The sequence below is a fragment of the Ischnura elegans genome, chromosome 12 (genome assembly GCF_921293095.1).
Source record: "Ischnura elegans chromosome 12, ioIscEleg1.1, whole genome shotgun sequence".
Lineage (NCBI taxonomy): Eukaryota > Metazoa > Arthropoda > Insecta > Odonata > Coenagrionidae > Ischnura > Ischnura elegans.
The window spans coordinates 83,538,004-83,553,500 of NC_060257.1; the positions used below are offsets into that span (position 1 = coordinate 83,538,004).

Below are 15,497 nucleotides of genomic sequence, written 5' to 3' on the forward strand. Positions count from 1 at the left end.
CTATTCCATCTCGCTTGAATCTTCGGATTGTAGAACTGAAATGATTTTTGTGATGAATGTCTCCTAAATGCAGTAATTGCATACTCTCGAAATTGACGTTTTATTTGCCGCCTGCTAATTCAGCACGTAACCGTTGCCAGTTCAACATCTTCCCTTGAGGCAACAGAAACAATAAATTTCACTTTAAGTCGTCCCGTAAAAAAAAAAGTTGGCGAGATCACTGCTGTCCATCTTCCAAGGTCGAAAGAGAATAAGATTCGTTCCCTTTCATCGCTCCGCGCCATAAATTCTTTCTTATATAAATTGAATGAAAAAAGATCGGTAAAATTGCATGGCGGTAAACCTTGGCCGTGATTTTTGAAGCCACCCACTCGTCATCTTCAGGAAATTTGTGCTTGATCGATCTGCCCTCTACCAGATGGTGCAGGAGCCGTGACGGCACAATAGCTGAAAAAAAATACCTCCGTGAACGTGATTTTTTGCCTATTCCGTTGGCCCTAGGGCTACTGAAGTATATTCTTTTTCCACTTTTTCCACGATTCCATTTTCTTATCCTCTTGTATCTATTCCAAAATTTTTCTTTCGAGGATTCGGATTCTTGTGGAGTCTTTCTCATCTGCGTCATTAATTGCATTTTCAAACTCCATTAATTGTAACATAGGCTGTTAAAAACCACAGCGGTTTATTGGACAAAAGCAATTGTGGAAAGAGTATCAAAAGGCAGCCATAGCTGAGACACACCTGAGACGTGAGAAATCTATGTCTCTCTCAATTTATTAATACTTTAAATATTGAAAATTGGAACTTAATGTTTCATTAGAAATTTTATGAAATTTATAGCGGGATAAAGAATAAGCTTGCGTAAATGACTCCTCAATATTCAGCGATAAGCTTGTAATTTTTTATAATTGCCTTGACTATCAAACTCCTTGCATTAAGCAAGAAAGGTAAGGGAAAGAGGTTAAAGAGTATAAAAGAAAAATTTATTTTTCATTCACTCTTTCGTGACCGCTTTTACGAGATTGGCTGAAATAAGACGTGTTGAATTTCAAGGATACGTGTGAAGGTATTACTCCGTGTTTTAAGCACTGAATAATTAGAAGTTTAATGCCGTGATATGATTTTTATACAATGAATCAAGTTCTGTAACACAGAAGGTACTTTCTTGGCGAGGTATGGTAAAATTCAGTAATGGTCAATGACATGTATAAATAATGACATTAATTGTAATGCTTACTGTTTGGTTAACTTTTTCATTTTGATTGTATCTTTTTTTAGCAGCTTTTCTCGTGATTCAATTGCCTTGTCTACACTACAGACTTAACTTAAGTGACTTCACTTAAATATAATCTTAAATGCGGTGCGGTAGCTACACTTGAGCTTTAAGTCGACTTCAGCACCGTGATTGTCTATATCGGGAAACAGTTATGTTGACAGATGAAGGTCTAGGAGAGCAACTAGTGATTCTTTGATCCAAAGCGACTGTTATTTGAAATAAACTTCCAAACTCCGTGAATTAACCATTTTGGATTTAGAAGGTGAAAAGGAAAGACCGATTTCAGTTCCTAAGGGAACGCTAAATGGCGAGAGGTGATGGAGCCAGAGGAATTTAGAATTACTAAGCATGACTGGCGTGATTTCGTGGAATGACATATTCATAACGTAAACAAAAAACTTGTTGCTAGTCAAATTCCTCTGCTTTATTAAAACTGATTAAAACCATTGATGTTAAATTTCAACCATTAATTCCTCCCACGTTCAATGAAATCGCCACATCTTATCTCCCTCGGCATTCCTAGGACTAAAATTAAAGCCCTATGCAATAGTTTCAATAACAGTGTGTGGGAAGTTACTGAGTGCATTCGTTTACGTTATTTTCGATTATGACACCATGGAAAATAAACTGTTTTACCGGATCCTCTGCCGTCGTCTCATTGTCAGTCTTAAAATTCCTTAAAACGTTTCTAAGTTTTATAAATCGAGTTTCACCGTGAACAACAGGCATAGCAATTAGTTTTCACGGAAATAAAACCAACAATAAGATGAAAAACACTACAAAATAAATTCGTCGAATTAATAACCCCAACACTAGAAATTAACTAACGAAATAGAACGCTCAATAACCACATCATAGAATACAGCACAACTTAGAACATAATCAACGGGATGATTCAGAAGTGAGATGGGTATTATGTGCCATTTACAACACTTGAAGAGCTTCAACCGTGCGGAAACAGTTGCCAACGCAATTTAAGTTGGGTTCTAAGATGACTTAAGTGGAGGTGTACTTAAATGAAGCTGGTGACACCTACACTATCAACTTAAGTACAGAGCCAACTTAAGTAGTCACTTAAGTTACTAGTGTAGACCCGGCAAATCTGAGGTCATTAAGACAATATCATTGAAGTCAAGTAATAGTTTCTATTTTGAATGGTTAAATAAATGTAAATAATTTGTAAATAATTAAAAAAACTTTTGACGAAGGTTGCCCAAGGTTTTGACTTCTCTGTCGATCGAGATTCAAAATTTAAAGTAAATGACTCCATTTCATGTGAATAAATGTCTTCTTTAGTGTGCCTAAATAATAATTTTACTCAATTGTTACCGTCTCAGCTATGGGCGAATTTCTCATAATCCAGAGTGATACACTTTTCGTAGGAATTTTCGAGTACATTACATTTGGGAATAATATCTTGGACTTCGTTCATTGTTCTTTCCAAATTGTTCTGATATCAAGTTACATGAAGTATTTTTGGGACCCAATTGATACTCGATGCTTTGCCTATCGAGCGCAACTATCTTTCTGCAGCTTTTAGTGGAAATGAATACCATTTGAAGGTATTACCTAAATAAGGTATTGAAATGCATCCATTGAATTTAATTTCGTACGAGGCGATTCGTACAGTGCAATGTATTATTTAGCTTAATTTCACTAACTTTTGCTTTACTTCGTGGTATTCCATTATATGTTTTCCTGGATATACACAATTACTTATACCACTTATTTATTAAGTCAGGACAGTACTCTTATAAATGAATATCTCTTCCCATCCTTTTCCCATATTCTGGCGTCCGTTCTAAAATTCATCAAGTAACTAGGTAACAATAATAAGATAAACAAATCAATATTTGCGCCTGAAGATGATGATAATTCATTGAAACCTGGGTCGCGCTCTGATATAAAAAATAAGTGGTATAAGTAATTGTGTATATCCAGGAAAACTTATTATTTATCTAATATTATTATCTTTTACCACATTGTGACACATACCATACAAGACATTCAAAGATGGTCATGGATGAAGGATAGAATTTTCATTATAGATAGCTTCTGCCGTATTCTGCCACAAATCCACCGAAGGAGACTTTAATTCCTGCAATGCAACGAAGCTCGTAATGAGATTGGGCGATGAAAACGCCATAATTCAACCATAAAAGACTGGAGTGCCTCACTGGTGCCAGGAAACCACGAAAATTACCACATTACCTCTTTTTCGCACAACATTCCTCGGTTCTCATTCGCAATGGCGGTTTACTTTCCTTCCACCGATCTCTGGCTTAGCAGAACGGAAGGTCAAGAAACTTCGTGCTAACACCCTTAAAATATTGCGGGAAAATATTTACTAATAGGCGTTCGACACTCCGTTTTAAAAAACCATGAGCCCTTGCAGAGTGGAATATTTATAAGTCTCCCTAATTAACTTTTTCGCACGCTGTGGAAGTTAAACCGTTCAGGAACATTCGCTCTCGACCTCGGTCACTTCGAAAGACAATGTCCCGACCTCTAAGTTGGGCAGAAGAAAAAACTACGCGTTATCGTGGGAGCTTCTGGGAACCGTGAAAATTAATATTCTTCCGCGAAATGGGCCTGTTCAATTGGCGCCTGTAAAATTTTAACGATGGCCTCTTGCCAGAGGAATAGAAGCTACCAAAATAGGTGTCATAAGGAGGCCTCCGTTAGCCATTCAAGCAACGTGAGTTGTTTCAACGATTAGTTGAGTACAGGTTTTTAGAATTTGTAGAAACCGGACGGAGTACAACTGACATCTGGGGAAATACGGAAGAGATAGGTTTGAACGCCTTCTTGTGGAGGTTTTAGTTGTCTTCTGGGAAAAAAATAGAAAATAAAGGACTCGATAGGAGTCGGGTCTTTGGCATAGTGGGAATGGGAAGAAGCGTAGAACCGGCGGAAGTAGCGGTTGAGGAGAGGAAGCTACCGATTATGTCGCGAATTTCAGGAATCCGCCAAACCAGTGATTTACCGAACTAATTTTGAGCTGACATCACAGGGATTACGTCCCGAGGAAAGCTTACGCAGCTACCGTAGCCGAATCAACTCTACCGCCTATCCTCTTTCCTGTATGTTCCACATATCTCTTTACGAGCACACATTGACTCAATAAATGCTCCTCTCAGCATAAAATGCGGACTACACCATTGCATGATACCAGAACAACTATGCAGTTCGTGCAAAACGGGGTGATTGTTCGCACTTGCTGCGATACGGCCAGTGCTGGAACAAGCCTTTTGGTTGTATGCAATTGGTATCCTTTGCTGAGTTCAGAGTGTTTCCAAGGAATAGAAAAATACATTGGTAAATCTTCTTCTCAAAATAGAAAGATAAAGTTTAAGGTAACCCGGGATATTCGTTACCCAAGAGCAGAAATTGGTGGCTTTAAGCTAGGTTTACACCTGCGAGAAATTGCGCGAGTTTACTGTCTGACAGTCAAAATTGCAAGTGTAAACGGGTCGGCGAGCAGTGTCGCGACAGTTGTCGCGAGCAGTGTCGCGAGCTGGGCGGCGGAGTGTCTGACACTTCGACTCGCAGGTCTAAACATGAAACTTAGCTCTAGCAATTTCTCGCGCTCGCACTGTCGCCTGATCAAACCGCGGGAGATATTTCCCGACACTTTTGCGGAAGTTGGGCTGAAGTGCAGTTGTGTTGTCTCTCGAGTCTCCTGTAATTTGTTGTTTTTTGTTTGTTTTTTGTGTCATGTTGTTTTGTTGATGGATGAAGGGAAAAGGATGGAAAATCCCCTTTTGCAAAGTAGTTACAAATGGTCGGACTTGGAGACAAAAAAACTTATTACGATATGAAGAAAGCGAAATATGGTGGAATGTGACCCTGAAAGATTACAGAAACCGAGTGAAAAATCAGGAATCTTTGCGTGACATTAGCAAGAAGAATGAATACATCAGAGAATGATAAGAGTCACCTAAAAATAGAGATTGTATGACGAAGATAGTGCATAGATAGTACAGCGCCAAACATATAGCTATGCATGGTATCACTTCAGTGGCACAAATTTTCTCTCAAGTAGATTGGGATGGACAATTTTACTACTTTACTAGTATTAGCTATTCTTATAAAATTTGAAGAAAATTATAATTAAACATTCATAACTTCCTTCGGTCTGGTAATGAATTCAAATATACGATGATAATTAAGTGGAGTTAACATGGAAGTAGTGGCCACAAGCAGTATAAGCTGAGATTTGTATTTCGGAAGAAATCAGGTTCAGTGGATGATTCCTATGTTTTCCATTTCTATGTTACCTCTTCCGCTAAAATCAAATGATAAAAACAACATCTTATGGCAGAATACCAGGCCGTCTTCGATCAGGTATTGTAGACCCATTAAATTATTTCTGGAAGATGAAAGTTATGAGGTAACTGGGAAAGAAGTGAAAAAGATAAAGGCACAGATATCTCCACTGATGCCCTTGGTCATCGAAATAAACGGGAAGAAATTGTACAAAGTATCACAATTTTGACGTTAAAAGAATACTGACATTTCAACAGGCATTAGTTGAGTAGAGGTGGAATTATTTCATTGGTTTGGAACAATTCTTAGCGCACTTTCCTGTGGTTTCTCCATAAGTACAAGTGAATATGAGAAGTATGCTAAAAAACAGAAGAAATGTACATGCGTCATACTCATGGTATTACATGCCTTTCACGATACTTAAAATATAATTCATGGGACAAAAGTGATTGATTGCCCCCATTGCATTGCTTTCCGAAGAGGCCCAAGAAGCAAGGAATAAGCATATTCGGAAATTCAAAGAAAATCACGCGCTAAAATACTCCAGAAAGGACACAATGAGAGATGTTTTCAACCTACAATTAGTCACATCCGACCTTATGTTTTCAGTATTAGTTCGTTGCACCCAAGGCATTGTTATTCCCTCTCGATGGATGCCAGGCAGCTTCTCAGGGAACCAATATTACCTACGCCCAATGAAATGAGTAATGTTAAAGAGTTGGAGGACGTGGAGTCGGTAAATGTCGGAGATGAGGAGAGTTGGGAGAATAATAATTATGAAGGTGACTAACGTTTCGCAGTTCACTTTCTGTGAAAAACGCTTTTACGTTTAAATCCTGTGTTTAAGAGCATATTTTTAACTTAATTAGTTCATTAAATTAAGAAAAGCGCATTACTGTACAATTTTTTTATGATTTTCTTCATATTTCTCAATTGTTAAGTAACATGAAATTATTTTGCAAATTAAATTAATTTTTTCATAAAAACCACCTTTTAAAGACCTGTGATAGTGATATTTTGTGTTTTTGTCTATAATTTGGCATTTCTGAATGTTTTCACGACAAAAGATCTAAGTTTTTTGAGAAAAATAATTTTGTCCCGCTAGATTCGCAATTGGAACCACTGTGCCATCCGTTTGGTTACTGTGGATATTTGCACATACGTAAACAGGCCAATATAACGAATTAAAACGATTATACTTATCAGAGGCAAGAAAACGTGGGGTTATAACTATCAGCCGCTGACTCGCTGATATCGATTCCCTCAAAACTATGTCCTGTTTTTGGACTTATGGCCCAACAAAGTAGAGCAGATTCTCCAGCTCTGTAGCAGACATCCTGATGAAATTCCTAGAGAGTCGTCTATTTGTAACTCATTTACTTAAAGTCGTGAAAGCTCTCAAATGTTGCCTTCTATCAATCCATTCCTTAACCCAGATACTCCTCTTCCTTTTTTTCTGTTTATGTACTCTATGCCAGTAATAAAGTAACACTATTGTAGCGGCAGTTTGCGCACGTCTACTTCGTGGCATTGTAAAAAGCTACTGACCACGGTACGGGAGGGACCACTTCCGCGAGTTGAAATTGCACCGAATGCTGTCACATGTAAACGGATTTCATACCAACTGTCGCAACTAACAGTGACACTGGCTCGCGCGAGAGCTCGCAAAACAACTCGCGTCCAACTCTCGGGAAAAATTGCATCTGTGAGTTTACACTATGCGACACCACTCGCGCAACTTATGTCGCAACTTTTCTCGCAGGTGTAAACCTAGCTTTAGAGACGTTTATCACAATATGGATTGAAACTTTTAGTGTTGTTCTAAAATATCCTTTACAAGTGCTACTAGATTTCTATTTATGGATATCATGTACTACATTAAACCTGGATATGTTGATATAACTGGGTCTTGGCTAATTCAACGGCCTTTTTAAGTTTGCGATTACTTCAGCGAGTATTGGTTTTTAATTGCGAAAGTTTAGACACAAAGATTTAGAAACACGTAAAATCCCGATTGCGATAAATAAAATCTTAGCAAAATCCACTGGTCATAGTGGTTAAAGAAATGACTGATTTCGGCTGTAAGTAATCTTAATTACATTTCTTTGCTTATTTTATATGTAATAGATTACTTAAGTATTTTTTTTAATAACCTAAACGAAGCGAAGATAATCTTAATCTTCACAGGACCTTAAATTCTTTCCTTTAGGCCTGATCTTTGGTGGGGACGTCCACGTAACGCCATATTATAAATAACTAAGAAGGCCTACAGTCAAGTCATGCTTAGAGCAACTTTCGGAATCCTTTTTGTTTGTTCTTTTTAAAAACAAATCACTTAAAATGTGAATTATTTGACCTTTGACTGTCCCACAGTTTCTTCTGTGTCCACTAGGTCGGGTCCCAATCCCTCGTATTTTCCAGGACAAGGCAAATAATAATAATAAATCAATTTTACCGCTGCAAGCACCTCATAATGCATCATTTATGCAACAGCTTTTTGCAAAGAAAAAAATACCAACTTAAATTAAAAATTGAACATGTGTTAAAACAGTACAAATTAAATATAGTGATATTTAATTTGTATTATTATTTTCACTGGAAAAAATAATTCAATTTTTCCAATTTTTTAATTGTGTTGTGTTTACTAACATTAGGTTTATATTTATTTTTGACGCATATACTATGTAGTAGTGCGCCAAATTACAGAATCTTCACACGGAATATGTTCAGAGAGAACGTGATGTATGAAAGCGATCATATAAAAGAAAAACTTTAATATCACTTGGCACTATTTTATCTTTCTTTATCAATCATGTCAATTTGGCTTCTCTCACATCAATCCACTGTTTATCTCTGTAACCAAGGCGCCAACTCAACACAAAACAGTAAAAATTCTAAAAGCAAACTCAACAAACAACAAATGAACTTCAGAAAATGATACACTTAAAAGGAATGGAAACGTAAGATAGAAATATATAAATACAAAAGTGATGTTCGTCATTGTATCAAAGTGAGACACCACGTTTTGGGGCACAAGAAGTCGAGCTTGAGGGTCTGGGGTCACGTTTTGGGTAAGTGAATGTGAAGTGAGTGAAATGAAATGATTTATGGCGTGGCGTTCTGCGATGCGCATTGCAATGCGAAAAAGATCGCCCAGCAGCATTTCCACCCGCCGTAAATCGCCGCGAAATGTTCACCAAGGTCAGGTATGTACAGTGAGAAGGGAGAACTCTCACACACAAAAGGCATTCCTCAATTGTCTGTACGTACATTTTTCCCTCGCGGAAATCTCTTACCGATTCCAACCAATCGAAGATCGCTCGCCGCTGCTTTCGTCCCGATTATTAGGTCGCTGTAATAAAGCGAGGGGTTGCGGGCACGATGCACGGCAAAGCGAAACCCTTTGACCGTCCGATCACTGACATTTCGAGGTCTGGGGAGGAACGACGAGCCAGTCAGCGGGCCAAGCCGTCCGGCACGGAGCGCGGGGAAGGAAGAATGGCGAAGGGCTGGGAAATGACGGCCACTTTGGGTTTACGAGCGTAGGAAAAGGAAGGAGGGGTCGAGGTTGGCGGGAGGCAGAGTAAGAGAGATGCCAGTATAAAGGGCAAAGGAAAGTGAAGGGGTGGAAACTGTTGCGGAGAAATATAAGGAGACACGGTTTGGAAGCGAGAACGCCGTGGAAGTAAGGGAAATACAGAATGGAAATATTGAAACCCAAGCTACAGTAATTTAGTGGGACTTAGAAGGATCTGGTACTTTCCCGGCGTATCTTGTTGATGGACATGGTTAGTGGCGGGCTTATATACCCATTTGGCTTTTACCCTCACGAGGGTTTCAACCTCAGCAAAACATGAAATCCCATGATCAAAAGAATGAGAAAGCTAAGAGGAGGAAACAACCTAAAACTGACCAATCACAGACGACTTGACCACCCCAATTGGGTATATAAGCCCGCCACGAACTATGTCCATCATTCGCCCTGAAGACGATGGCAGAGAAGGCCATTGAAATGTTGGCAGCAATGTCATTTTGACCCGGCTGATTTCCCGTGAAGACTTCATCGACTTAGAAGTTGTTACCAAATAAAATAATTATAAAAAGATAAATATTTTTAGGAGAAGGCTTCGGGTGCCAATATCCACAGAGAAAAAATAAGTATGCTTAATAAGTATATACAGCCAGGCGCGTAGCTAGGAATTAATGCTAGGGAGGGTTTTAGGAGTAACTAATACTGGATGGTTGGGAATACGGGAGGAGCGGGTGCCTTCCCCCAGAAAGTTTTTATGATAAATGGTTCAAAATGGTGAGTTTTACGGCTCTCTGAGGGATATTTTATTAATCCTTGCACTATTCTATAATTAAAATTTATACAATTATGTAAAATGGATTAAATTTGAAATATTCTCTTAGTTCTGTGGGGGTTTTATCCCCCAAACCCCCCCCCCCCCCTTTCTCGCTACGCCAGCAGTCATACCCGAGACAGAGAAGGATTAAAAGAAGAATTTGACAAATATGGAAAGGACAATGGCTAGATGTGAGCCGAAAATCAAAAAGAGGAAGAATAAGATATTAGTATGTGGCGGAAAAGAGGAGTCTAGCGCAGACATTGGCCTAGGAAAGAATAAGCTTGAAGAGGTGAAGTTCTCTTACCTGGGAAGCCGAATTGCCGACGATGGACGAAGAAAGAAAGAAATAGTTAGTAGGATAACGCAGACGAAGAGAGCTTTCTACAAAACGAAGAATCTTCTTACAGCTGAGAATACAAGCATAGAAGTAAGGAAAAAAATCATCAGATGAAATATGTTTCTCTAAGCGAGGCTTGGACGTTGACAGCAGCAGAGAAGTCAAGAGTGGAAGCATTCGAAATGTGGTGCTACCGAAGGATGATGAAGATAAAATGAATCGACCGTGTAAGTAACGAAGGAGTGCTAAGAAAAGTGGGAGAAAAGAGAAGTCTTCTAAAAAATTAAACGTATTTGGCCGCATTATAAGACACGGTGGCCTGAAGAAATCAATCGTATAAGGACAGGTGGAAGGGAAGAAGGGCAAGGGACGGCCCCGAATGAGTTACATAGGACAAAGGGTTATAAAGGATGTAAAAGAGAAGAAATACGTCGCTATGAAAAGGTTAGCGGAATGAAGAGACGAATGGAGAGCTGCGTCAAACCAATCTTAGGATTGTTGACTAATGATGGTAATGATGAAATAGATTTTATGAAAATCACGATAATCCTTCTTAAGTATCCAATTCATTAGAAAAAATTTGAAAATCGCTCCTGTTCATACTGACTGTGAGGTTCGAGGATCTACAAAAACTAGACGCCGTATCGTAAAGCCTGAATCACACGATCATTTTATCCGTTCCTCAGAATGATAGTTCCAGCGATCGCTGGAATGATGGCAGAAAACAACCGTCTCACGCGATCACTTTCCGCTATGACTTCACGGATAGGAATCCCAATCCCTTATTCCATCACTCTGCAAGTCCATTTCTCCGCCGCTGAAACCATCGCTGGTACCTTCGGTCAGACAATCGTAACGCACGGTTGCTATAATAACGATTTTAACGTCACCATTGGCTTTTAATTGAATGAGAGTTGCACATACGAAAATTTATGCAATGAGCGACGGAAGAAGATACGGTTGGAATAATGGTTCCGTAAATGATATAAGTCGAGCGATTACTGTTTTGGTCCATGAAAATCTTTCGCTGGAGCCTCTAACTCAATAGAGACGGAAAAAAATGATCGAGCGATTCGGGTTTGAATTAACATTTGAATACGGTGAATGAATACTTTAGAATGAACTTCTGGACAGCCGAACTTACGCCTCATGTATGTTTTGTTTTTCCTTTCTAGGCTACGAGAGCTTGGTGACCTTGGAGACAGGAGGCATGAGTTTGCGGAATTAGCCGCTCACACACAGCACCCTTTAACGACGAAAACTGAGTATGTACTCCTGTGAATTTAGAATAGATGAAATAGAAATAAGTCGAGCGATTACTGTTTTGGTCCGTGAAAACCTATCGCTGGAGCCTCTAACTCAATAGAGACGGGAAAAAATCATTCCTATCTTATTTCCGTGATGGAAATCTTAATTTATGTTCGTTTATTTTTTTATAAATGTTTAATTTTAGATATTATACTTTGACACTCCCTACAATGTATTTTCTTGGCAGGCCAAAAATGTTAACAGCGTGGAACATAAGTAATTGTGGAACCTAGCATTGCCTTTCCTTACCGAAAGAGCCCCAACACGGAGAAAAATAATTGATTCAGCCAGTTACGCCAATCTAACTTGTTATGGAAAGGACTTAACACCTTAATCGTGGAATATCAGTATTCCACCTCTGAGCGTATTACAAAAGGGAATAATGACGGGTAGGCGTGCGTGTTAATATGAATGTTATGGGATCGTAAACGCGTGACCCTTACTGGTTGTTAGGGATGGAGTGGGGTGTGGTCAGCGGGAGGGAGAAACAAAAGAGGGAGAGAAAGCCTCCGTCGAAGGCTGGTTGAAGAGACGGCCGGAGGGGATTGCGTGGATCTGTGGATAATAGCCGCCGCCATCTTCTCCTGCGGTCGGTCCACGGGTCAAAACAATTCGTCATTACTTCCGGGATTATCTTGCACTTGCAAAATCCTCGGGACAACGGTCCGTTAGCCAAGCAGTTTCTACGATGAAATGATTGGATAGCATAATAGGTTTCCACGGAAACCTATTTCCTACATTATTTTCTCATTTGCGTGACGAGTTCTTCGAACGACATTGCTGGACCAGGTTCAAGGTTAAAAAAACAGGCATGCCGTGGTTGTGGACCTTTTATTTACATGTAAATTTTGTAAGAAAAAATTCTCTCTTACGTTTTATGTTTTAGCGATTGAAATAAATTTCAGCTTGAGAAAATGCAATACCAGCAAAAATATACGTCATAAAGTTTTTATTAATACAATTACCTGGAATGTCACTTGCAAAATCCCCAAGACAACGTCCGTTAGCCAAGCAGTTTGTCCGATGAAATGATTGGAATAGCGTAGTAGGTGTCCCTAGTTCTTCGAACGACATTGCTATATCATGCTCAAGGAGAGAAAATCAGATATGCCTTGGCAGTGAACGTCAGCTTTAAATGTAACGATTCTGTAAATGTAAACCGTCATCAACCTATGACAAACACCGCGACGAAACCCGGGAGGTGGAGAGATATTTAAATGTTACGGTCCCAAGAAAAAATTCTCGCTTGCATTTTATGTTATCGAAATTGCAATTGTTTGCAATGCTGAAAACATTAAATTAAACATTAAAATCAATGGAAATAAAACAACTATTTTATCTTCACCATGATATTAATATTAGGATTGTTGACGCGTGATGATGATATTTATTTATGTATGCATTCCGAGACCGCCGAATAGAGCGCATATTAGCCATGTTACATCGGGGTGTTCAACAAATTTAACAATGATACTACATCATATCCATCGATGGTGATTCAGCCCTTAACTACATGAATTTCTAAATGCGTACCAAAAAAAGTTCCTCATAAAGTATATCCAGAAACGCTTCAATCACCACAGCTTATTAACTTTTTCTGCTATTTTTTAATTTTCAAGGAAAATTTGAGTACGTGTCAAGCACAATACATAATGGTTATAGACATATTTTACAATAAATGTATATGTATCACATATAGTGCAAATACTCATTGAAAAATTCTCATTGACGCCCTTACCTTTACTAATTACTTTCTTATAATGGTTAAATAATTGTGCTGATTACTCTCGAGATGGATTTGAAAAGTCTTCAGGTTGTCATGCGGAGATCGGAATCCCTTTGACATAATGAGAAGCTGATCACCTATAACAACTACTGGCTGCTTCGAGAACCACGTACTGTCTGCGTCAAAATGATATGCCGCTGTACTTTTCAAATTCATATTTGGGCTTGTGCGCATGCTAAAGTAATGAATAAATCGTCGCTTTAAGTAAAGTTTTATTTTTAATTCCAATCTATTTTTTAGTGAAAACATTAAAAATGTAGACATACGAGTGCAATAAGTGACACCGCGCACCGTAAAATAAGGCGTTTTGTCAATTTCATGAACTTTGTAACTCAACCTTGGGAAAACTACTACGTCTACAACATTCATCTTCCACGATTAGTTGCAAACATTAATTTAGATTAATAAAATGGCTTTTGCGTATTTATAGAACGCATTTTTTGTCGTTAATTATTGAGAATATTTCAAAATTATCTAGTCCTACAGTTTACCCCGAAATAAAAAATAAATATGATAAAAACGCTTTTCAATTTGTGGTAGTAGTAGTAGTGACTGCAGCGGCGGGGTGTATCATATCTGACACACCGTGCGTTATAGAGGAAGAATTGAGCCCTTCAGAAATATCCCGCACTGAGTGTAGTGTATCGTATATGATTCAAAATGCAGTGAGTGGTTAAAGGAACATCATAATAATTTAGGCTAAAGAGATGATATTGGTTTGCCATTACTAGAGGAAATAACGAGACGCATTATCAATGGAGATACGTGAAAATCGCACTTTCATTTTTATTTTATCGCCTTTTCAATAACAGTTAATCGTATTTTTTTAGCGTCTATTTTTTATTTTCATAATGAGGTAGATGACGATAAAATGTATTGAAACACAGTTATAACACAAAATACAGAGTATTTTAAATACTTATGTTGTCGAACAATAATAAATTAAGGAATAAGACATATAGCGGCGGAGGTGTAGCTTGTCCGCGCCCACTTGTAGTTCGCGGCCACGTAGAGTCCCAGCCAACTAGCAGCTGGCCAGTCGCTCACATGCTTCAAGCGGTTAGTGTCGGCGGAGCATTTAAACTGCGCTCGGCACAAAATGTACGAATTTTGCCGTCGGAAAGGTAAATTCGCGTAAAATATCATAAAAGTCTAGTCATCGCATCTATGTCGCATTTGCAATTTTCACGCATCTCTAATTATCAGCTTCTGAACTGTAATCCACATCAGGTAGCAAATCTGACTCGGCATTTCGGAGGTCTTTGGGTAAGAATTTCCTGAGAGGAGTTGGCGTTGCAATGGGGGGGGGGGGGAGGGAGGAAGGATCTTTTTCGCTTCTTGTACTCACCGCATTGTGTTCACTGCCGTCGCTTGCGAGGGATTCCTCTCCCGTGGCATTGTACCGATCGCCCTCGCCGTACTCCATCTCCAGGATGGTTGCGACACCGCCCGCCGAGGGCGGTGGCGCCACGCTCGTCTCTCCGACATCTAGACTCGATGTCGTTGTGGGCAAATCCACTGAGGCATCCGTGCACTGGAACGAAAAAGACAGGAAAGAGAAATTAGACCCTAGAATTCAATATACACAGAAAGAGAAAATATGGTACAGATAGGGGAAATTCTTAGTTCCTTGACGTCAAATTATGTTTTCATTGGGAGACACTAGTTATAGATGTGAGTGAATGATATGACTTCAACAGAGATCAATTAACACCTCATTATAAGGCCCCTTGCACACACACCGATTTTGGACGTACGGTAAAATATCGTCCGAATTTCTCCGATATTTTACCGTACGTCCTAACAATCCGGCGAGTGTGCAAGCTCCCATTTGGCCACGTACGCCTCTGTATATCCGGCACCGGCCCGGCGATCCACAGTGGCAATGGACGGCAGCTAACCGGCATTTTGCCGGTGCCGGCGCCAGGTCGGTACGTGTGCAAGCTCCAATGCTCTCCCATTGTTCACTATTGGAATGTGGACGGACGATATTTTACCGGCCGTCCAAAATCGATGTGTGTGCAAGGGGGCCTAAGTGCATCACATAAGAAAGTATTGTTACCGAGAACATAAATAAAATTATCAGACACGGTCTCAGGCGTTACTTTGTGGAACTGCTTCATCATAAAATAAAATAAATTACTTGGTTCTATTCCACACTCTATTTTAAAT

General features: G+C 39.2%; 1 protein-coding gene across 1 annotated transcript in view; it reads right to left on the reverse strand.

Moving 5' to 3' along the window:
- LOC124168740 overlaps window positions 1-15,232 on the reverse strand; it is a 117,641-nt gene extending 102,409 nt beyond the window's left edge. Inside the window, exons 1-2 of the mRNA XM_046547008.1 lie at window positions 15,227-15,232; window positions 14,674-14,859 (exon numbers count right to left, since the gene is read on the reverse strand). Of these exons, the coding sequence (XP_046402964.1) occupies window positions 14,674-14,859; window positions 15,227-15,232 (192 nt within the window). The remainder of the gene's footprint in view (window positions 1-14,673; window positions 14,860-15,226) is intronic.
- Window positions 15,233-15,497: the final 265 nt, after the last annotated feature.